The sequence below is a fragment of the Drosophila bipectinata genome, chromosome 3R, assembly GCF_030179905.1.
Source record: "Drosophila bipectinata strain 14024-0381.07 chromosome 3R, DbipHiC1v2, whole genome shotgun sequence".
Classification (NCBI taxonomy): Eukaryota; Metazoa; Arthropoda; class Insecta; order Diptera; family Drosophilidae; genus Drosophila; species Drosophila bipectinata.
The window spans coordinates 29571103-29593625 of record NC_091739.1 but is presented as its reverse complement, the minus strand read 5'-3'; the positions used below and the strand labels follow the sequence as shown (position 1 = coordinate 29593625).

At 42.8% G+C, this 22523-nt stretch overlaps 1 protein-coding gene across 1 annotated transcript; it reads left to right on the top strand.

The window, feature by feature from the left end:
* Window positions 1-10499: 10499 nt before the first annotated feature.
* Window positions 10500-21269, top strand: LOC108119885 (uncharacterized). Its single transcript, XM_017233303.3, has 8 exons — window positions 10500-10577; window positions 15595-16245; window positions 16311-16555; window positions 18115-18759; window positions 18865-19103; window positions 19158-19330; window positions 19914-20037; window positions 20583-21269. The coding sequence occupies exons 2-8, from the start codon at window positions 15761-15763 to the stop codon at window positions 20712-20714; spliced, it is 2043 nt and encodes a 680-aa protein (XP_017088792.2). The 5' UTR covers window positions 10500-10577; window positions 15595-15760; the 3' UTR covers window positions 20715-21269.
* The last annotated feature ends 1254 nt before the right edge of the window (window positions 21270-22523 follow it).

Here is a 22523-nt window from a genome sequence, read left to right as displayed (position 1 = left end):
TGAAATGAACCGGGCGGGGATCACTAGTGGACTTAACTCGCTTAAATTTAAATGGCAAACACAGTTTGTCTGAATTATGTGACGCCTACATGCGAATCGCACACACGAATTTACGGCTTTCTCATTAAGTAATCCAGGACACGTATATGAAGGGGACACGCCCCCGCTCTCGCCTTCAACTCCCACCCCAGGTCCGTCCAGCTTCTAATGGGCTTAGCGAATTTGGGCAGCTGGAAATAGGAGTTTGGCTCACAGAACCATGAAATAATTACACACATTCAATGAAACGCGACCGGAATCGGGAGGAGGCGCTCATCCCGGCGCCGATTGCTTCTGGCATTTCAATGCCAAAATGTGGAAATGAGTTTAATATTAATTAACATCACGTCAACGCGTGTCCCCCCTATGGATGCTCGGTCATTAGCTGAACGGTTTTGTGTGCGTTTTAAACATTCGCCCGCAGGACTCTCAGATGAATTTTGACCAGGCCCGGTCAGTACCCGTTGGCCAGAAAACGGACCAAGCCATAAAAACAACAATATGAAAATGAGATGCTTTTGCCAGTTCGGGTCGGGTCGGGTTGGGTCCATTTGTCTTCAATTTGCAGCTGCCCCGAGGCAGCAATTGTGGGGCAACAGATGTGGTAAATTATTTAGCAAATGCAAATGCAATTTTTCAGTCGAGTGCCCAAGTGGGCGGACAAAAAAGGGAGCTATTGTTTTTTATACCCTTGCAGAGGGTATTATAATTTTGTCCAAAAGTGTGCAACGCAGTGAAGGAGACATCTCGGACCCTATAAAGTATATATATTCTTGATCAGGATCACCTCCTGAGTTGATATGAGCATGTCCGTCTGTCCGTCTGTCCGTCTGTCTGTCCGTCTGTCTGTCCGTCTGTCTGTTTCTACGCAAACTAGTCTCTCAGTTTTAAAGCTATCGTCTTGAAACTTTGCACACACCCTTCTTTTCTTTGCACGCAGTATATAAGTCGGAACGGCCCGGATCGGTCGACTATATCCTATAGCTGCCATATAACTGATTGATCGGAAATGGTATAACTTTGGTGTTTTTAAAGTTAGAGAGTTCAAATTTTAGGTGAGAGCTTTTTTTGGCATAATAATACATAAAACATTTTTGACCAAGTTTCATAAGGATCGGCCGACTATATCCTATAGCTGCCATATAACTGAACGATCGGAAATGACCCAACTTTCGTGTTTTTGATGATAGAAAGCTGGCACTTGGTACACATTCTATTTTTGGTCAGTTAATCCGATCTACCAAATTTCATAACGATCGGTTGACTATATCTTATAGCTGACATATAACTGTACGATCGGAAATGGTTTTTGGTAGAAATACCAACTTTGGTATTTTTGAAGATAGAAGCTTGAGACTTTTTTTAGATTTTGTATTGTAATAAATTGGATTATATATTCATATTCCCATAAGGATCGGCCAACTATATCCGATGTTTGCGATATATATCCGGTTTTAGCTGCAAGGGTATATCAACTTCGGCTCCGCCCGGAGTTAGCTTTGCTTTCTTGTTTTAAAAGAAAACCAAACACCCTGGAGTGTGGACTTGAAAAATAATACTTTTCCAAGCTGGGGGATATTTATTAATATTTGCTTTCACACATTGTAAGGTATTCATTTGAAAATTCTTCTGTCCCCATAAATTCTTCAGCTAAGCCGGCATATGAGGCACTTCCTGTCGCATTCAGGGTCACGTTTGAATATGCTAACTGCAATCCTTTTGCTCTAAAGATAATTTAAAGGCTCCTCGGCCGAGTCCCGGCCCCGACGACCTCCTGTCGATGGTCTGCAATTTTGTAGTGCGGAATTTATGGGCGAATGTGGAGATAAACTTGCTGTCATTTATCAACGAGCCACTACCGGATTGTTAGCCAGGGTCCGGGACACAGTGAGGGTCCTGGTCCGGGTCTGGGCCCGGGTCCGGGTATCCGTGCTCTGGCTGAGTGAACGGGCCGGGTGCCGTCGCCTTTTGAAAACATTTTGACTTGAAATGATTACGCCAAAAACTCAACAGATAAAACCCCGAGCACGGAAGTAACCATAAATCAGTAAGTAAATGTGACTTCCTCGGCCTGTGAGCTGGACTTCCATAGCCTAACACACGCTGCCAATGATGAGGCAATGGCGGGAGGAGGGAGCAGGAAAAGGACTCCTGTCCTGTCGTCCTTCTCTGTCCGCTTGAGTGGCGAATGGAAGGAAGGTAGACGACCAATTTGCAGTGGAAAGGCAATGGCAACGGCAACGGATGGGAGTACAACTTCGCCGTAGATTGGCAACATTTGATGGCACAAGTTACGTTCGCATTTATCTTTCGAGCAAGTGTCACTTGTGAGTTTCTTGAACCACAGCCAAGTCCGGACACTGTCCTCCGAGAGCAGGGTCCTGCCACATTCCTCGACACTAGCCTGCTAAGCATCAGCTTTAAAAAGGGTTTCCTCCCGGCACTGATTTATATCCTGTCGAAGTGGAGTCAAAAAGCCAATTCCCTTGAGTTCTATAAACAGTTGTTATGCCTTTGTAATTGTTGTGAATTACCCTGTAATCGATTTAAGTAGTTAACAGTATGGTACATATCTGTAAAGTCCCAAGAAGATAATTACATTACTAAATTACTGATTCCACCTACCTGTATCTGCACATCTTTCTTAAACTTCCGAGATAGTACTTTCGTATCACCCTCAACTCTGAGCTCTTAATTTGACAAATTAGCAGTCTTGGCCAGAATTGTTGTTCTTGTTATGGCCACAAGCTGAGAGTCGAGAGTCGAGGGGCAAAGTGAATCATTTCTGTTTGCCTGTCATCTGTTTGATTTATGTGGCATTAAATAATTATAATTTATGCCCTGCCTCAGGAACTCAAGAAGGAGAAACACTTTCCCGGCATTCGGGCATTTCTCGGTAATCTAATGACTGGAAGCTAGCTGACTGGCTGGTTGGCTTGGAGATATTGCAATTTGCATATGCACAGAGTCAGCGATGATTAGCATAATAAAGTGAGCCGGGGATGTGACGTCGGAGCAACACGTCGTATGCGCAATATTAATTATTCAGAGCGAGGCAAAGGCGTCTAGAATACACAAAACAATGCAACACTTATTGTACTTACCTTGGGATACCCCACCTACTTTTCGGTGTCCTTTGCGCTAGCTTTGAGTTTCAACGAGAATCCTGGGAGAACATGGCCAGGCAATAAACGAGCAATTTTTCCAAAATTACAAAAATGTGAGCAAACATTTTATTTGCCCAAAGGCAGGCACTTTCTTGCCAAAGGCACAAGGAATAAAATCTCCATGCATTCGTACAAAAAGTAGAGAGTTTGCGAGTCTAACATAAATCTTTGCCAATTCCATGGGTCTGCCAAAGGACCTGCGACTCTTTCCTTTTTTTTTTTGCCCCCACTTTTAGTTTATTTCGTTCATTTCATTCTCTTTCACTTTTTTCTCTCTGGCTGCTTCTTGCTGCAATGACAAGAATTTGAATAATTCGCCAAATGTGCCAAGTTGAAATGTTAAAATTCCCAACGACGCGTCGCAGCCCCGGCGGAAGTTGGCAAGCGGCCGGGAACTTCCGGTTTTGCCAAAACTGGAGTCACGACCCGCCAAATGATTGCAAATGAATGGGAATGGCACTGGGAATGGTACTGCGAATGAGGATGGCACAAAGTGAGGGAGTCCGGGGAACGAAACCCACGAGGATGCGAGCCAGGATGCGGATGCGACGCCTTAAAAACTTCTCGCTTAATGCATCATTAAATTTATAGCCCCGAAAATTATTTAGCGCCATTTTGCTAATGTGTCACCCCATAAACCAATTGGCGAATGTTGGTTTTCCCCAATGTTGGTCTTGTTAAATTGTAGGAGCTCTGGTTTATTCGTTTAAAAATAATTGAAAGTGGGTTTTCCTTATGTAAAGAGTTTAAAAAACAAAAAAGAATTCAGACTTGCTTTCGACTTGTTATGTTATTAACCATAGCTTGCAGAGTCTATATCTTAAGATTTTTTTAATTCTTTATCAACCTACACACCAATTTTTTTTTAGATTTTTTTTATAAATTTTCTGGGGGATCCCCTTCGAAAATGCCAAAAATGCATGGAGGGGCAATATGGCCTAGTCCAGAGGCTATATCCAGAGAGAAACCTACACACCAAGTTTTTTTTAAATTTTTTTTCTAAATTTTCTGGGGGATCCCCTTTAATAATGGCAAAAATGCATGGCCGAGCCCAGAGGCTATATCTTCCCCAATATTCTTCTGATTCTTAATCGGAATGTCTTAAACGATTTGTACTCCGATCTCTATCAATCTGCATCAAAACCTACATACCAATTTTTTTTTAGATTTTTTTCTAAATTTTCTGGGAATCCCCTTCAATAATGGCAAAAATGCATGGAGGGGCAATATGGCCTAGTCCTGAGGCTGTATCTTCCGCAATATTCTTCTGATTTTTAAACGGAATGTCTTAAACGATTTGTACTCTAATTCTCTATCAATCTGCATCAAAACCTACACAGCAATTTTTTTTAGATTTTTTTCTAAATTTTCTGGGGGATCCCCTTCAATAATGGCAAAAATGCATGGAGGGGCAATATGGCCTAGTCCTAAGGATATATCTTCCGCAATATTCTTCTGATTCTTAAACGGAATACCTTAAAAGATGCATTGATCGAGAGTCTATCAAATTGCATAAAAGAGTTTCTTGAAAAGAGTAAAATGAGACCCATATTTATATTTAAATGTTTTTCCAAACTAGCCCCAGTTTTTTCAGACTTTTAATGTTAGTCCTGTCATTGTCCTGGAAGGTCGTGTCTTCTGGCTATTGGCAAGTCAACATTTTCCCCCTGAACGCGCACCGCCTTCGCCAAATGCTTTTGATGACATACTTTCATGTTTTTCGAACTTTTCGCCGCTGTCAATGGCATGCGAATGCAGCAAGTGCACGCTTCGGGCTGCAGGTCCTTCGAGTGGGTCCTGTTTGCCGCTCCTCTTAATGCTTCTGTCGCGCTGCTGTTTTTCAGGCCGGTATTGTCAGCTCACCATTCTCGGTATGATGGCTAAAGAATTTTTCAATAAACGAAGCATGCGCAAGTATGTCCTGTTATCGAGGAAATTAATAACTCCGGGGCGATGGAAAATGTCGGAGCATCTTGCACGTGGCATACTTGCCGGGCGACTCCGCCAAGAATTTGCACAATAAAGATGACAATTAAGAAGATTAATATCGCGGGACATAGTTCAAGTGGTACCGTCTCAACCACAACTTGTTCGGCTTTTCCGTTTTTAGTTGAAGCTCTGCTCCATTAGCCAAATGTGTTTCATCCATCACTTGGCCCGTAAGCCTGATAAATTCACCGATTTTCTGAGACGTCAACGACTTGTGTATGACACATTACTTTTTACCCTGGAAATCCCCGGAATGGGCGAAGAACTTGGAACTCGAAAAGCAATTAAATAGTATGTATGCTGATATATGGTATTTTCGCTTATGCATACACGTGCCATATCTTTAAGCACACACACTCTAATGGCCGCTGCAGGATAATAATTTCCTTGGCTGCCGGAGGCCCGGAGGTCAGGAGGAGTCCTTCAGCATTTAAGCGCCGCTCATTTATCACAAATTTCCCATTTACCATAGACTTGTCCGAGCCGGGTAAAATTAATATGCGAAAATAAATTATCTGGCCAAATGAGCAGCGTTTACCGCAGCAGCCGAAAGGTTATACGGCCAGAGTGAGGATGCGGGGAATCCCATTTTCACACGCGATTTTTTGTTGGGGATCCGGTTGAGTCCTGTGAGCGAGTCCCATGCTGCAGGCTTTTCAGCTTCATCAGTCACAGAGCGGTAAATGGCCGGCAAACAAACAAGCTCGAGACGCATACGATATCCTGGCCGAGGGTAATTGAATATCGGTCGAGTGTGAAGCGAAAGTAGGGTCCTGGAGCCCATTCGGCTCATCCGCTCGGAAAGCGATAAAACCCAACAGGATTCCAGGCTTTAAAGCGGCCTTAGCCAACTGTCAGAATTTAAGGCCTCGTACTTAAAAGCACAACCTTTAATGGGCCGGGCTAAAATCCGATTGTCGGACACAATCCGCGTCGAAACGAAAGCCCGCTCACGTGTATTGCCCCAGATAATCTCCCCCAACAACGAGCCTAATTTGAGCGCATTCATTTGGAAAATTAAAAATTAAATTGCTTGTCTCGCTGCCTCCATAGCCAGATATCCAGATATGGAGAATATTGTAACAGTGGCCCGGTAATAAATCTCATTACCAAGCACACAAACATAAACATGAAATAAATCCCGAGGTCCTTGACAAAGATGTCTCCATGTTGCTAAGCTCTCGGCGATTAACAAAGAAAATTCTCTTTGGAAAAAATGAACATGAGCACTCCCATTTTGATTGGATAAGTTAGTTAGTCCTCCTACAACATATAAAATCAAATTCTTAGTAAAATTCCATCCGCAAAACAAAACACAAGCTCGTCATGGGAATAAATATATTTAAATTTTTATTGGATAACTAAGTTATCCTATCAGATGAGGGAAACAAAAATATAAAACACTTTTCGCATAAATTGAACAGTATCAAATGCGGCTTTTGTGTGAAAACCAATCCGGTATAATCGGACTAAAAAAATCGAAGAATAAAGAACAACATTTCTCGCATCAACACAAATATGTATTTAAATCCAGCCATGTCCTGGTAAGCCGAGTTTTCAGGCAATCCATCATAAGCCTGTCATCCGCAATATGCGAAGTGCGGTTCATCCGCCCACTGGCCCACCTTAACCCGTCCTGTTGCGCCATATGCCACTTGCCACATGCCATGCCACATGCTCCATGCGCTGATAAGATTATTGTATAAAGATATTTCGCAGAACGAAGCGCATTTGCATGACACGCCACCCCCGGGCCACGCTGCACGTTTAAATTCTAAATTGTATTTTGTCTACTGCCAGCTGCTGGGCTACAAATTCGCCCGTAAACACTCCGTCTCCGTGAATCCGGCGCCGGAAAGCAATTGCTTCACGGCATGCGAGCCGTTGAAATATTAGCCTCTTTTGCCTTCGAGTCAGTCTGCAAGGATGTGGGTTCTGATTGCACTTAGTACCTGCTTGGGGGCAGAAGCAAATCACGTGGACTATTGAATATTTATATCCGTAATGTATAGCTTATATGTACGTAATCTATAAGCTACTAATTTTGAAACTTGATTTCCATTAAATTCCTAAGTTCGCACAGGCACGTTCTGGGAGTGAAATGATACGAGTTAAGTTTCGATTAGGGTAAGGGTTCCTGTTAATGTGATCCACAGGGATACCCACCAACCAAGTCAACTTCAAAGCCACACTCTTGGCCAACAGAGTATTGGCCAACTCATCGGCATATTGACGCCTGCCCACTTAATTGCTCAGCAAACGCTCGCCAATTCATCGCACACCAGATCAAAAAAGGCTGGCTCTTTGCTTCGGCCTTCGTCTATTCCTATTTTTTTCTTTTTTTTTTTGTTCCTTTAGAAGGACCTCGACCGCATGCATCCTCTGGCGTGGCCGCCTCCAATTAGAGTACTGCTGATTTGGCGCACTTAGCGCGGGGCATGTGTTTGTGCGCCTCGTTGCCTCGTTGCGTGGGGGGCACTGCCACAGCTACTGGTGTTGTAGAAACCCATTAAGATCATGCTCCATTAATTAAGTTCCCACGAAATCGGCCATGGGCCGTCTCTGTATGGCACTTGTTACTGGCCTGATTGGGATGGTGTCAAAATTGTGCATGTTCCAAATGGTTTTTGGCCGTTTTCAGATGCTGCTGCCAGTACCGCTTCTGCCAGGCCATCAAATTAAGTTACACTAGCGCAACGCCAAAAGAATCCTTGCGGGTTTTGCGGGGGGGTAGGGCACTGAAGAGCCTGAAACATGAGGCACAGGACATGGACGAGTCGACTTTTCCGGGTGGCGCGAATTAAATATGCATGGCTATGTTTTTGGAGAGCTAGCTTGCCAAAAAGGGAGTCCGCGGGGCCGTAATTGTAATTAGCTTCCACAGAGCGGAATCCGAATCGAATCAGACGAACAAAGGATCCGAGGGGGCGTGGCAGATTTGGAAATTGTGGGCGAATTCGGCTAAATCGGCTAAATGGGTTACCACTGACGCAGCATTTGGCCGATAAAAGGGAATAAATAATCTGTACGAGTGGGGTGTGAATTGGTTTCAAACAGTTTCTGTTTGGTTGTTGGCCTTTTAGGAGATAGTTTTGTCTGAAAATATTTGGCAATTACATGGTAACTGTTGGCATCATCACATGTTTGGAAAGTGGGTCATCAAACCGATGTGTTTTTGTAAATTGGGATAAGTTTAATTGCCTACTATTAACAGGCTTTCTAAAAATTCCTTTTAAAACCACTTGAATATAAATCAAAAGATCAATAAAAACATCATTTTGGCTCTTTACTTTTTAATTTCTTTCCCAACTAAGAAATCATTTCTGGCCTTTTCGCAGTCTCCTTTTTTCAACGCTATTAGATTCTGGGTTAAAGCCCGTCCGTTGGATTATGTTCTCAGATTGTAGGACAAAAACTTTTCCCTGCTCGGGGAGGAGACCTAAATGAAGTTTGTGCCCGCACTTAACCAAACCGCAATAAATCAAAACACCTGGATGGGGTCCTTAGGAGCTAGCCAGGACGACAGCAAAACAATGGTGCGACATGAACAGTTAAACAGATAGCGAGAAAGGCGCCATTTTTACATTAAAACTAAGAATTTTGGATACTCTATAGAAATATTTTATATAATTATGTTTATCCTCTTTAGTATGCGATACTCAGTATGCGAAATATAATGAAAATAGCCTAAATTTAAATAATCTGACCATTGTAACCTAAATTATAACCATTATAACCTGTATTAGCGCTCAGTAATGGATCAAAAATTTCCCTGCCTTACCCTGCCTTAACAAATAATATTTTTTATGTTTTTATCCAACACTTATTCTTCATTACTTTCGAAATATATTTTTTTAGAGTACTTCAGCTGTACTTCCCTTGAAGTTCCTTCGAAAATTCACAATGCCCTCTGCCAGGACAAAAACAATGAAGAAAAGCCAACGCCGAGCGGAATCAAAACTTTTATGGCCCCACAAAATAAACGAAACGACCAAGAAGGCGATAAGGCTGCAACAGCAAGAACAACAAAGGAAACAACAGGTGTTCGACACAGATTCTTACACTCACACACGCACACACACGAAAGAGGGAAATGAAAATGGTGTTGCCTACTTGCAGGCGCTGTTTTTGTACGAGAAGTAGTTTCAATGCGTGTTTATCCTGGCAGAGTTTCTTCAGACATTGCATTTGTTAACTGCATTTAAAGGACTAAACAGAAGCAGAAGCTTCAAGAATGAAAAGTGAAAAAATGGAAACTTGCGAGCCGAAAAGTTTGTGGCAAGAACTTTTTTTTCTCCCACCTAGCGGGGGGCCGGGAGAGGTTCTGCTGGCCCAGATGAGACTTCCCAGCGAAATGCAGTTAAAAACTTGCAGCCGCAATTCAATTAAAACTTCAATGTAATACCATGATGTGCCCTCACATATATATACACATATTTAGACTTCTATATGTACAATATATACTCGCAGCTCCTTAGCGCCGGGATGACAGCACCGTGCCAAGTGGCAAGTGGCAAGTGCCAAGTGCCTTGGATGGCTTCAAACTTTGTTGTCGTCCCGACCCCAGCTGTCCTCATGTAAACAAACGTCCTGTATAGGGAGTGGGGCGGCAAATGAGCAGCAAAACAGCCGGCTTTGTCCTTTAGGGCTTCCAAAAGGTGGGAAGTGAGAGGTTTCCCTCAGAAATATTATCCGCGCAGGCGCATTTCTAAACAGGAAACGACTATAAAAGCTGATGTTGGTCCTGTTTTGAAGCAGTTACTTCGCTGTCGTCCTACGGAAAACTTAAAACTTCTAAGGAATTAGAGGAATAACCAGACAAAATTCATCATCGCGCATGTTTTAAAACTCCGAACTTGCGGTTGTTGTGGTTCAGGTCGTAAAAACAGTAATTAGTTTATGATGGTGGATTTGTGAAATTTAATTAGCCAGCAAAATAAATAAACTAATTCTCCCAGAAGCTGTGAGACACAAAACGTAAACAGTGAACTGGATATTCAGTTGGCAAACAAAAGTTGTTACAAAGCAACCACAAAATAAACTAATTTGCAATGGCAATTTAATTTACATTCAAATCAGATTACGGGCCAAAATAGTGGCTTTTGGCAAATCGAGTGAGAATGGCATCTAATATGGCCATTTAATGAGTGCTTCATTCAAACAATAAACAAACTGAAAGTGATTATTTGTATATCCCATGCAGTGTTTGACATTCGCATAAATTTTGAGCAAGGAACATTTAAACCGCACACAAAATCTGGAAAACTATTTACACAAAGTGGCTAAATTATAAAAGGACTGGAAGTTGTGAAAATTAAACACATTTAAAATTTAAAGTAGCCTCTATAAAATGGATATTCTATAACAAGTCTGATATTCTAGGTAAATCTAATCATTAAGATCATTAACTACTATTAATATTGAAAGTTATAAAATTTGTTTAAGATTCAAAATTAACCACAATTTGATTTGTCTTCAAAGAAAGAAATTAATATCAAAAAAACCTTCAAAAGAGTTGCAGCTCTATGTTTGTAATAAAGATTTCAAAGTCCACAGAAGCCACAAATATATATACCAAAATGACCAGAGGATCTAATAATATTAGCCTTAATAAGACTCTAATTGTTAGAGCATAATGTATTAAAAAAAATACCTAGAAACGGAGAAGAGGGAACTTTAATTGTGCTCGGTTGTTACCACAAATTAGAAAACAACAAATGAAGCTTTATTAAGTTTAATTTGACTTCTCATCCTGGTAGAATACGTCCAAATAGTTTGAGCTGCCTTGTGGCTGACTCGAAGAGATTGATTCATGTGCTGCCACAGCTGCCACATGTGTGTGGCAGGCTGCTTAATTGCAGAGCAACCTCATCGCATGGAGCTCGCTTTGAGCCATTCCACAGCCACATTTATTCATATTGTTACGAAATTGCATTGTTAATGGCCGTTGGCAACTGGCAACTGACAGTGTCTGTCCAAGGCTCCTTCTGTGTCTCGTCTCCCAAATGGGTTAATGTGGGTCCACCCACACACACACTCAAAAAAAAAAGCTGGGGAAGTGGCAGGGATAGGGGGTAACATTTACACACCCATCGGTTAATGTGCAGTCCTTTGTAATGGGGCAACTTTTTGCCTCGTCAGCGTAAAATGTCTGCAGTTATCTCTTTGCCAGCGAATTCTTTCCGAGATGCAATAAAAATAATCCCAGCATAGATAATGGATAATGGGTCATAGTCCTCCTCATCCTTCCGTTCAATCCCCCTTAACTCTTTCTCTCCTGCCCTTCTGTTCGTGGCAGGACTTTGCATAATGCAATGATTAAGACCTGCTATCGACGGTTCCGTACAGGGTAAGCCCCCATCATTTGGTTGTTCCTCATGACCTGGGAGTCGATTGGCCACTGATGCTGAAGTAACCCAGTGAACCCTTCATCGACACTCTTCGGTTGCCATAGCCGCGGAAACAACAAGAACAGAGGCACTCTCATGCCATTAAGTGGCATTATAATTACAATTTGCACAACCGCACTGTGGGAGGTGTCGGCAAGTCTGTTGATTTTGCTCAGCTATTTTAAGCTGAACTTTTACTTTTTATGTGGAATGATATAAAAGCATATTTAAGACTCTCCGTTTAAAATTAAAACTCTCCTCTCCTAATAGAACTTATTAGGGAGCTAAATACCACGATGAATTTCATAAAACACTAACAATACCATGTTTTCTGCCTAAAATATCAAAAACTAAGCCCATGGTACACAGGCTCTTATAGGGTAAGGAGGGGAGTGACAGTGGAAATGAAGGGGCGACCTCGACCATAAAGTTCGCATTTGAAATGCTCATTAAGCTGGAAGGCAAGAGGCCCACTTAAGTCAGCCGGGTTAATGTTTAACTGCTGACGCTAGTCCGGATTTCGAGTATTCGCCAAGGAGGAGGAGACCTTCTCCAAGCTGGTCCAGAGGATCCTGTCACGACTGGCCCAATTAGCAAATAGGGTGGGTAAATAATCCGGATTTTAATTAATTGGTCTCCCTCCCTAAACTTGACTTCGATAATCGACTGCAGGTATAGTCGTATTTTATCTCTTTTTATGCAATAAACAACATCTCTGGCCCGTATCGGTAGGATACAGGACATGGCAACGGGCTCGTGTTGACTGAGATTCGGATTTTAAAATTAATTGTGCGCATAAATTTTCCGGCGAGCAGGAGCGGCTTCCTGCCGCAGTGAAGCCAAATACGGAGCCGGATTCTGGCTTTTTGTTTTAGGAGCAGAGCTGGCAATAAATTTTCTTTCGTCTCAAATGAGTTTGCATAATTCAAATAACGAAAATTGAAATATTTCACAATCCTCTGGCAACGTTTGTTTAGTTATAATTAAGTGGGTTCACCAGAATTAATAATGATTTAAATGTGGCGGGAGATTAAGCCATTTGGTTAATTGAGAGGGGCTAAAAGTGAATGGTCTAGGGAAGGGTGGAGGTGGGGGAGCAAATCAATAAAGCCGGAATTTCATTTGGCCACAGAGCTGCTGAAATTCCGTAGCCGGAATGCCGCATTTATTGATAAAGTTCACCACGTCGAGCCACAAGACTCCGGTCTGATTTGCATATTGGGACCTGCTGGAATTAAGTATCTCCGGGATAGTTCACCTTCTGATCCCTTCTAGACAAGGGTGGCAATAAAGCAAAGCGCGTGTCAGATAAAACTATTTAAGCACATCAACCCGAACACAATTGGAGCTGATCCAGCAAATGGCTGAAAAGATTACGCATACGCCCGGTTGCCAGGAGTGTGGCGGAAGTGGATAAGGACTCAGATTTAGACTCGGATGACAGCACTATAAAATTAATTTGAAGACATCCCGGGCTTAATCATTCGCACAGATAAAAGGCGACAGTTGTCCCCGAGGATAATTGCGTATGCGTGTGGAACGATTTGGGACTTTAGGACGGCTTCGTTTGAGGACAGAGGTCCTGGGAATTCAGGGCATAATTTGGGCACAAAATATTCCTATTCTGTCTTCCTGTCTGCCAAGCATTCGGTTCTCTTTCGAGACCAAAAAACCCAAATAAAGGACCCAAAAAAAAGGACACCCCTCCACATTACAAACGTGCCGAGCTTTAAAACTGGCCAAGGGCATGGCGAGGGAAATAGATGTGGGTGTGGATGTGGCTGGCGGACAGAATTGGCAGGAGCTATCAGTTTTACGAGTCCTCTGAGAACACTCCGCACTTGTTAAACTCACATTCTGTTGCTCACATTGTTGTCGGGCGGGGACTACTACTTGAAACATGTCGGAGATTTGCGTGCCCCGGCTGCCTTTTGATATTCAATCATCTCGAGCATCACACCCGTAATAGCATCCCACACTTTGCAGGATATACACACATTCTTGGAACATGACATTCAACTGGCCTTCAATTTGTTCATTATTATGTCCGCCTATTTTCAAGTGTCACAGCAAGTGAGCGGATGTGTGTTTTTTTTTATGTTTCCTTTTTCCCTGGACTCCTTCAAAGAGCAATCGTAATCAAAATCGATGTGTGGATTCCTGTTCTTTCTCCCTTCAGAGTTTCAGAATCCATAAAACCCAGAAAACAATACTAATTTTCCTTGATGGGTTGGTTGGATGGTTGTATTCCCCAATGTTGGTCAACCGCAACCCGAACACAATCGCGACAAAGTTCACCCCGCCTTATAAAATATGCATTCGACTTATCCGGACGACTTTCCGGCTGATTTACGTTCCCTGCCTCTTTCACCTTGGACTCCGGGAGTCGATTTGGAATTCAAAAGCTTTTAACAGATTGTCACAGGCAGTAACTTTGCCAATTTGCGAGAAACTTCAACTGAGCAGTCCTAACAGACCTACCAGTCAAACCAGACCTGGCAAAACAAAATGGATTAATGGCAATAAAGGCGGAGACAACAAAAAAAAAACAATAACAATTACACTGATTGCCGCCCCCGGAGGATTGGTTGAAAGTTGAAAGTGAGTGACGGACGACCTGCCGCTCTGCCATGCTGCCGGTCAGCGGAAGTGGAGTCCAAATGGAAATGGAAATGGCCGCAGTGACTTGAATGTTTCACGGCTGACTTGGTAGCCGTTTCTGGGCCAGGCCATAAAACAATTGAGGGCTCAATTTGGCCCAAAAACGACGTTTTTGCATTTGCATTTCCATTCACCCTTGGGCCCCCAGAAACGGATGCCAAAATATGCAGCCCAGCAACCGGATCTGAACATTCGCAACTTTGTTGGGTTGCAAGTTCCATGTTGCAACATGGATGGCATCTCCCCGGATAGCCCTGTTATACTGGAAACATATATTTATCTACCGAAACGTTTTGTTGCCACTTTATTGTTTCGACCAGTCGCAGTGCTTATGTGCGTAAAAATTCTATGTGATTGCCGTTTTATGTTGTGGATTTTAAGTTCACATCGTGCCGTTGCCCATTGTTTGCCGGCCAACCTACCATCCTGCCATCCTGGCAGCTCGCTGCAGAAATATTTAATCCAGATATTTATTTCCTGCACCAGGATATGAAAGCGAATGCAGAGACTTTGTTGTCCTTGCTGCTGTTGCGATCCAGCCTGGCTTTAGATTGGATTAATCCTGGCCGAGACCTGTCCTGAACTCACTGTGGTCCGGAGAAGATTTAAAAACGGCAATAAATTTAAATGGATACACTGTATCTTAGCGTTAGGTGGGATTAGTGTTTAAGATACAAACTTAAAGATAGAAATTTTATTAGTGGCTATTAAAGGTTAACAAAGTATGAAATACTTTATGCATGGCATGCTTAGAGGTTTATATCTCAATTATGACTATTTATTCAATTCAAATAGTTTCATTGCGAATAAATATATATTTTATGTTTGCTCATATATCTTAGATAAGCAAGCAAACTGATATTTTACTGAATATTTTACTCAAGTGAATTTAGTATCAATACTTTTAATAAAAACTTAAACCATTAAGAATTAAATGTTTGATTTGTCAAAGCAAACACCTTGAATGAAATGTAATATTCCTCAATACAAAATTAATATGATTTCAATTCACAAAGGATAAAGAAAGGCAAAGAAATGAAATTTCAATGAAATGCATTGACTATTTTCCGTTTTACGATAAAATGTAAACATTTGTAGATAAACGCACTAGCTTTTTTTCCTCAGGACACGCATATATCTATACATATAGAATATATGTAGAAAATATATATAAAATGCAATATAAATCATCTCAGATAGCAGCAACTGCCACTATTATTATGCAGAAACCCTGCTCCTTTATTTGAATAGAACTGAAGACTCTTCTGTGGGTCTGGGGTGCTTTTGTCCTTTTGTCATTCCGCATTCCCACCTCAATCATGCTCTACATTTTTTGTGTCGTTCCTCAGCGGTAAGTGCCTTTGTCCTGGAAAGGAGACTAGATCCTGGATTGTAGGAATCACAGCCGGAACGTGACTTTTGCCAAAAATAAATTGAGCCACGGCAGCGATAAAGGCTGCTGCCATGCCAACCGGCGAGTGTCGCTAGGACACTCGTAGAGATAAAGGACTCCCGATGGCCCGTCCAGGGCCAGGTGCACTGGCGCCCGTAATGAGCGCTGATGTCATCTACCCGCGGTTGCATTTGCTTCTCCTGCTTCTCGTTATCCTGCAACTACTGGCGGCCACGACTCTAGCTGCTCCGGCTCCTGGCAAAACGAATAACCCACGATGTCCGCACAAGGGCATGGCGGAACTGATTCGCACCAGTCCGGTAATTGTCAAGGCCCTAGCGGCACGGGTCTTCACGGAGGACCAGCCGGAGCAGGATACGATTTTAATAACATTAACGCCGGAAACGATTTACAAGGGAGCCTCCCTGTTGAAACTGGCCAACGGCGGAGCCGGCCTCGAGGATGCGATGTCCTTCCAGTCCGCCGGCCTATCATCCGGGAGCACCGCGGGTCGACGCAGCAGCAGCGGCGGTGGAGGTGGTGGCAATGGCAGGTCCTCCAACGGAGCCTCCTGGAGCAATGCTGAATCGGCGTTTCAATACGAGGGGTAGGTAGCTTAACCCAAACTTGCCACTTAAACTGATCCTTTATGATGTCCTGGTTTTTCCACAGGCAACTGAACGCCACACTGCAGCCGCTGCGATGCTTCGACAATAATATGCTGAAAATGCTGCCCTCGGAATTAATTGCCTTTGGCAAACTGTTGCCCGCGCTATCGTCCTCCAACAGCATCCTGCAGACTGCCAGGCAACTGCAGCGACCGCCCGTGGGTGGCGCCGCCGACTTGCTGCACATCAGCATTAATGGCCTGCACCGCTGGACGCCGCAGTTTGAAAGTCATATATGGAAGCATTTGGGTAAGCACCGACTTCCTGTGCCCACTTATTCTATATTTACAATTCACTTATTTTAATATAAAATATATATGAGTTGAGAAAGGAGTTAACGTAGCTGTGACTAAAAGTTTGGAATTTTACAAAACTAGTTTTTTATGATAATTATTTAGGTAGGTTGGTTTTTTAGGGTTTAGATTTAGAGATTAATAATAAAATAGTTAGTTTTAATTATTATTCCCAGTGTACTGGCCATGTCCATATTCGTTTTGCCGCCTCCCCTCCTCGGGGATAGTCTCGGGCTGACTTCCGCTGCTTCCGTTACTTAATCGCATTGCGCTTGTTAGTTGTTGCATTGTTGAGCAAATCGCTCCGGTCGGATGTTTGTCCAGTATTGGATGAACCCGGCGGGATAGAGTTTCCAAGCTGAGCTGGGCCATGTTCGGATGAGGCAATCAGCGTTAATTGGCCCTCGAGAGGGCAGCTCTCTGAACTACCACAACCTAATTGCAGTCAACTCTGTTATTTGAAGCCATGTATATCAGGTTCAAGTGTGATTTTTAGTAACTCAGCTGTGAAATACAGAGGACCCTTAAAATTCACTATTCATCGGGCTTATTTGCCAGTCCATGGTGACTTCATGAGTCCAGTTGGGAGATTAATCTCTGATGAAGATTGATAGCAATCGGAGGCGAGCGTAGGTGAGGCTTCCATGGGGGAATGAGGAAATAAAAAACATAATAAAATAAAAAAGGGGGCCTTTCGATGACGCAGCAGATGTCACTCTGCAGGATACGAATCAGGACGCAGGAGGCTGACTACAGGGGGCAGAAGGCAGGGGGCAGGGGGCAGGAGGGCGAAGGATATTTTCATGCCGGAAAGCTGCAACACTCGAGGGAAGCAACACTTGACTTTTGTGTCAAGCGGCCAGGCGCCATCCAAGGATCTGCCATGAATTGCGGGGGCCCTTACAAAGAGTCCTTATGGTCTACGACTAAGCCATTGGGTGGCCAATATATTTAGCCTTAATTTTAGTTATAGATAAATGTAGCTATATATTTTTGACTACAAAGAAAGAGAAAGTGGTCTTAAAAATGGTAATTTAAAACTTTTAAGGATTTTAGTAAATTACTCAATTGGTTGAGAAAGATAAATTTTTTGAAATCGTTTTATAAACTTAAAAAACATAAATACATTTGATGATTAAATTCCATAAAAGAAATATAAATAAATAATTAAAGAGTTTGTTTTTACTTTTGCCAAATTTTTGCCCATTAATTAATTACTTGATTGTTATTGTTAAAAAAAAACAATAATAATCTCAACTGGCACAAAAATAACCAGTTTAATATTCGTATTCATATTCTTTTTCACAATTTGTTTACAAAGGAATATAATTAATAAATATTCCGTGAAAAAAATCGTTTTACAGTTGACCCTTTTTGTCCCTCAACTGAGTATTGACTTAAAACAACAATCTAAAAAATAGAATACACAATGAGTCTTTTTTAAATCAACATTAAAGTCCTCCTTCCATGATTTCCTTCATTCGTGCACTGCAAACAATCGGCAATCAATTAAAGGCTGGGATGATTGGAGCGACTTCACACTGTGCAGTGTCACCTGCGGCCAGGGCGTCCAGCAACGCTTCCGCCGCTGCCTCCTGGACAATCCTCTGGTGGACATCAACATGAACATCAACCTGGAGGACGACGATGACGAGGAGGAAGAGCCGGTTGAGGAGGGCGGCGGCGAGGCGGTAGACGATGACACCGCAAACGAGCTTGGTAAGGAGTCCAAGGACAGTGACGGAGATAATGAGCTACTGGACGAAGACGAGTTCGAAAACGGCCTGCTCATAATGCGAGCTGCCAGCGATGAGGCACTGCATAAATTCGACCAAATTGCGACGACTGTGCCGCCCGGAGGACATTCCGAACCCGGGCCACCTGGTCATTCCCAGGATGAAACAAGCGACGGTAATGAACCTGCAGCATCTACTGCACCAGCAACTGGCGAGGAAAGTGTCAGATTCGTGCCGAGTGCACACAAAACTCGAAATGGTGGAGCCACCGGATCCCAGAATGGTGTGGGACTGGGGAGCAGGAAGGCACGTGCCAGCAATCAGCACAAGAAACGCAAGCCTACAAAGAGCGTGGGCCTCTCCACACTCCTCTGCGAGGGATACAACATCGAGCAGCGCAACTGCAACAGTTTCGAGTGCAGCGGTAAGTCCTGAAATTAAAAAAAAAATGTTCTCCATTTGTGATGGACATTTCAAGACTCTTTTATATTTGAATCTTTAAAAATTATTTATCATCTTTCAATTTCAGATGACATTAGCGATTTGCTAAAGTTCTACAAAAGACTACCATCCGGGGAGGAGCTGCCCACCCAGGCCTCGGACCCCGGCCTGGCCCCCTCCTACTCCGATCCGTATCCGGATCTAACCACGGCAGGCATGCTGGGCACAGGCTACGCGCCCACTCCCTCCACACCCTTCAACATGGGCTACATTCGGAGCTGGAGGAACCTGCTCAACTTCACCCTGATGGTCACTCTGAGGGCCAAAGTGTGTACTTTGCTCATTATTTTGGTTATTGTTATTTTTATATTTCCATTACAGAATGATACCAAGAATACGGCGACTATCTTCTCGATGAGGAACGCCACCCACAACCTTTACTTGGAGGCCTGCAAGGACGGACTGCGTTTGTATCTCGAACGTGACAATACGACGGAAATGTTGCCGGTGAAATTCAATTTATACGATTATCGCTGGCATCAAGTGGCCATCAGGTGGGTGATTGGGTGGTGGGTGGAGAAAGGTGGGTGATGGGTCGTGGTATGGGTAGTGACTGCTGCCTACCATGTGGTGGTGATTGCCAATCACTGCCACTGCATGCTAGTGGCACTCCCTTGGATCCAATGGCCAAAGCAGTTGACACTTTCGTTTATTTGCATTTTCAATTTATTAGCATAAATGTTTGTGCCATGAAACGCACACACTCTCAAGCACTTGACACACATGCAAATAGTGGGGATACACACACCCACACACACATTGAAATTGAAGAGCCTGTACATGAATATCGAAGGCCTTTTTTCGCTTTTCGCTTTTTGCTTTCTGCTTTTTTGTTGGCAGCAACGACACACAACCAAATTGACACTCGGTTCAAGTGGGCGCCATTTGTCATCGACGGTCGGCACATTTCTCACTGTCACTGTGGGTGTGTGGGGCACAACAACACACTCCCCTGCACACACACTCTCAAGCCATACACACAAAACACTCGAATATGTATCCGGGGTATATTTTAATTATTTGCGAATAGCTCACTTTACTATTATTGTTTTGCTGTTGTTTTCATCCAACGTGCAGCATACAGAATGGCGATTTCATATCGATTTACGTCGATTGCGCGTGGACAAACAGCTTTGTCGTCTCCAAGCGACTGTACTCGTTGCCGGTGGACGCGGATGTGGAAATTGGACGCGGCTTTAATGTGAGTATGCTGACTATATCCAATTTTCCTGAATCCACTGTTTAAAAGTCAATATTGTTTGACGTTACGTTGAATATTGGCCTTAAAATTGAATTATGAATAACTTAGTCATAAATTTAACAAGCATAGATTTTAGTTTGTACGCTTCATAAGGCTTTCATTATAATTAAGTCTTTATTTAGCCAAGAATTAGTACAGCCAATATAATTTATTCAAATTTATTAGCCGTATAATCCCAGTAAATTGTTGAAACCCCTTTTGAGTGCTTTTGATTTCACTTGCATAATACGCTTATAATTAATCAGTAATGGATTCATTTGATGCAATGATTTTGAGCGTTTAACCAAAACCCACAAGAGCCTGAAATCGACCGTAAACGAAGTATTTAATTGAAATTCATAAATGCAAACATTGCGGAGGCTCTGTGTTCTGCATGGCGCAGATAGCGCATACGCCCCGTTGCCCTGGAACATTGCAAATTAAACAATTACTGGCCGATAATTACGTACTTTGTGCGCATTAACTTTCGATTTTTCTTTCGACAGGGAGAGCTGCAGCAACTTCTCGTCCTGCCGGAGCACCAGGAGCGGCTCCAGTGCAGCGCCAAGCGCACATCGATCAACGAGGTGAAACGCTACATCATCGACACATTCATTGAGGACTACGGCGGCAACTGAGGCGTGTGAACAAATGAAATATATATCAGGGGGGGCAGGATACGGGGAGGTGGCCAAAAGCCAAGCCACAATCGATGCCAATCGACCGAAAGCCACTGAATATGCATGCATCTGTATATTATATTGCGGCAAATCCACACACAAATCCGATTACGAATTCACCAAATCAAAACTGCATAGATTTATGATTATTCATTACATTTGCATATAGTACATACATATATTTATATGCACATGGGGGAAAAACCAAAACAAAAACCAAAAGAGAGTATTTCCAAACTACGTATACAATATAGGAAAATTACGCATACGCCATGTGATTTATGCGCCGAGCCCCGCCCAGCTAAAGGGACAAGTGTCATATCCGATTGTGGACACATTATCGGTGCAATATTTCATGGATACGGACATCAGAACGGGAATGTGTTCGGTATTTGTAATAATTAAGCTAATTTGACGGAACACAATAATTGTAAACGCAAAAATGTATGCAATTTGCAATGAAGAGCAAAAAGGCAACACAAAGATCAAATATATAACGTAACAATGTATATGGTAAAAATAATAATGTTTTCCTATGTGGCGGCTATCTGGCCAGTTTTTAGCCGGGTAAGCGAAATTTGAATATGCAAATTAATGTGTGTGTGGGTATTGTTTGGTCAGCTGGACTTTTTGACCAAAAAGGTTCGCCCGACAGGCGTGACTTTCGAGTCCGCTTCACTTATTTGACAAAGGATCAACTTGTACACTTTGCAGAGCCCATTCAAGTATCCCTGACTTTGTATAAGGTATCCAGAAGGACTAGATGACTACGAATCTTCCTCGTAATCGGGGAAAAAGAGCAGCCACACCTACCCAAATTCATAATTTCCCCTTGGCGGGAAAAAGCCATTCGGCCTGCTTCCGTTTCTGTGGTTTGCTTTTGGTCTCTCTGGCCCGTAAATAACAGGATCCCTTCCCGCCTCCCCAGCTCCTCTAAAGCTGCATCCTTTCGAGGTCCTTTTCCGTTGCTCCACCCTCTTGCACACACTTTCTCTTCGCATTCATTTTCCAGCATATCATTGGCAATTTCATGGTTTCGCCTGAAAATGTTGCCGCACTCGGCAAGTTGAATGCAGGCGACAGTCGGTGAAGACATTGATGAATTTCCTGTCGCATCCTTGGGGCTCCGCCCGTCTGCCAGGTGGATTCGCATCCGCTGGCTGGTACCGTCAAATGAACCTCCTTCTCCGCAAAACATGACTGCGCCGTCGCCCATTGTGACTTAATAACTCCTACTCACGTCATCAAGGTGCATTGAACCGTGGAGTACGAAATGCGAAGATGGGCGGAGGATTACCCGAGAATCTAAAAGGGAAAAGGATTGCAAGCTTAAGGTAAATACGAATATTTCTACACTTTCAATGACTTTAAAAATATGTTCTCTATAAAAAACCAAAATTAGTCAAGAAAAAATTCAAAAGCTAAAAGTATCTTTTCCGAACTTTAATAAATTTTAAAAACTACCTTTTGGTACAGTATAAAAAGTATCTGAAACTCTGTTGAATGCATTTGCAGTTGCATCTAATTTTTTCCTGAGAAAAGTTACCCTCTCGTTGATATCTAGTTTTCATAATTTTGTCACTGTGGTGGCACATATTTTTCAGCCACGAGCTCTGTTTTGATGTACGCGCTCTGCAATTAGTTGCAGTCGGTTGGAAATAAGAGGCATCCACGTAAATAGAGCAAAAACCCCTCCAGCTTTACCATTACAAATTAAAGGGAAAGTTCCTTTAATATAGACCACAACTTAAAGCCATAAATTTATAC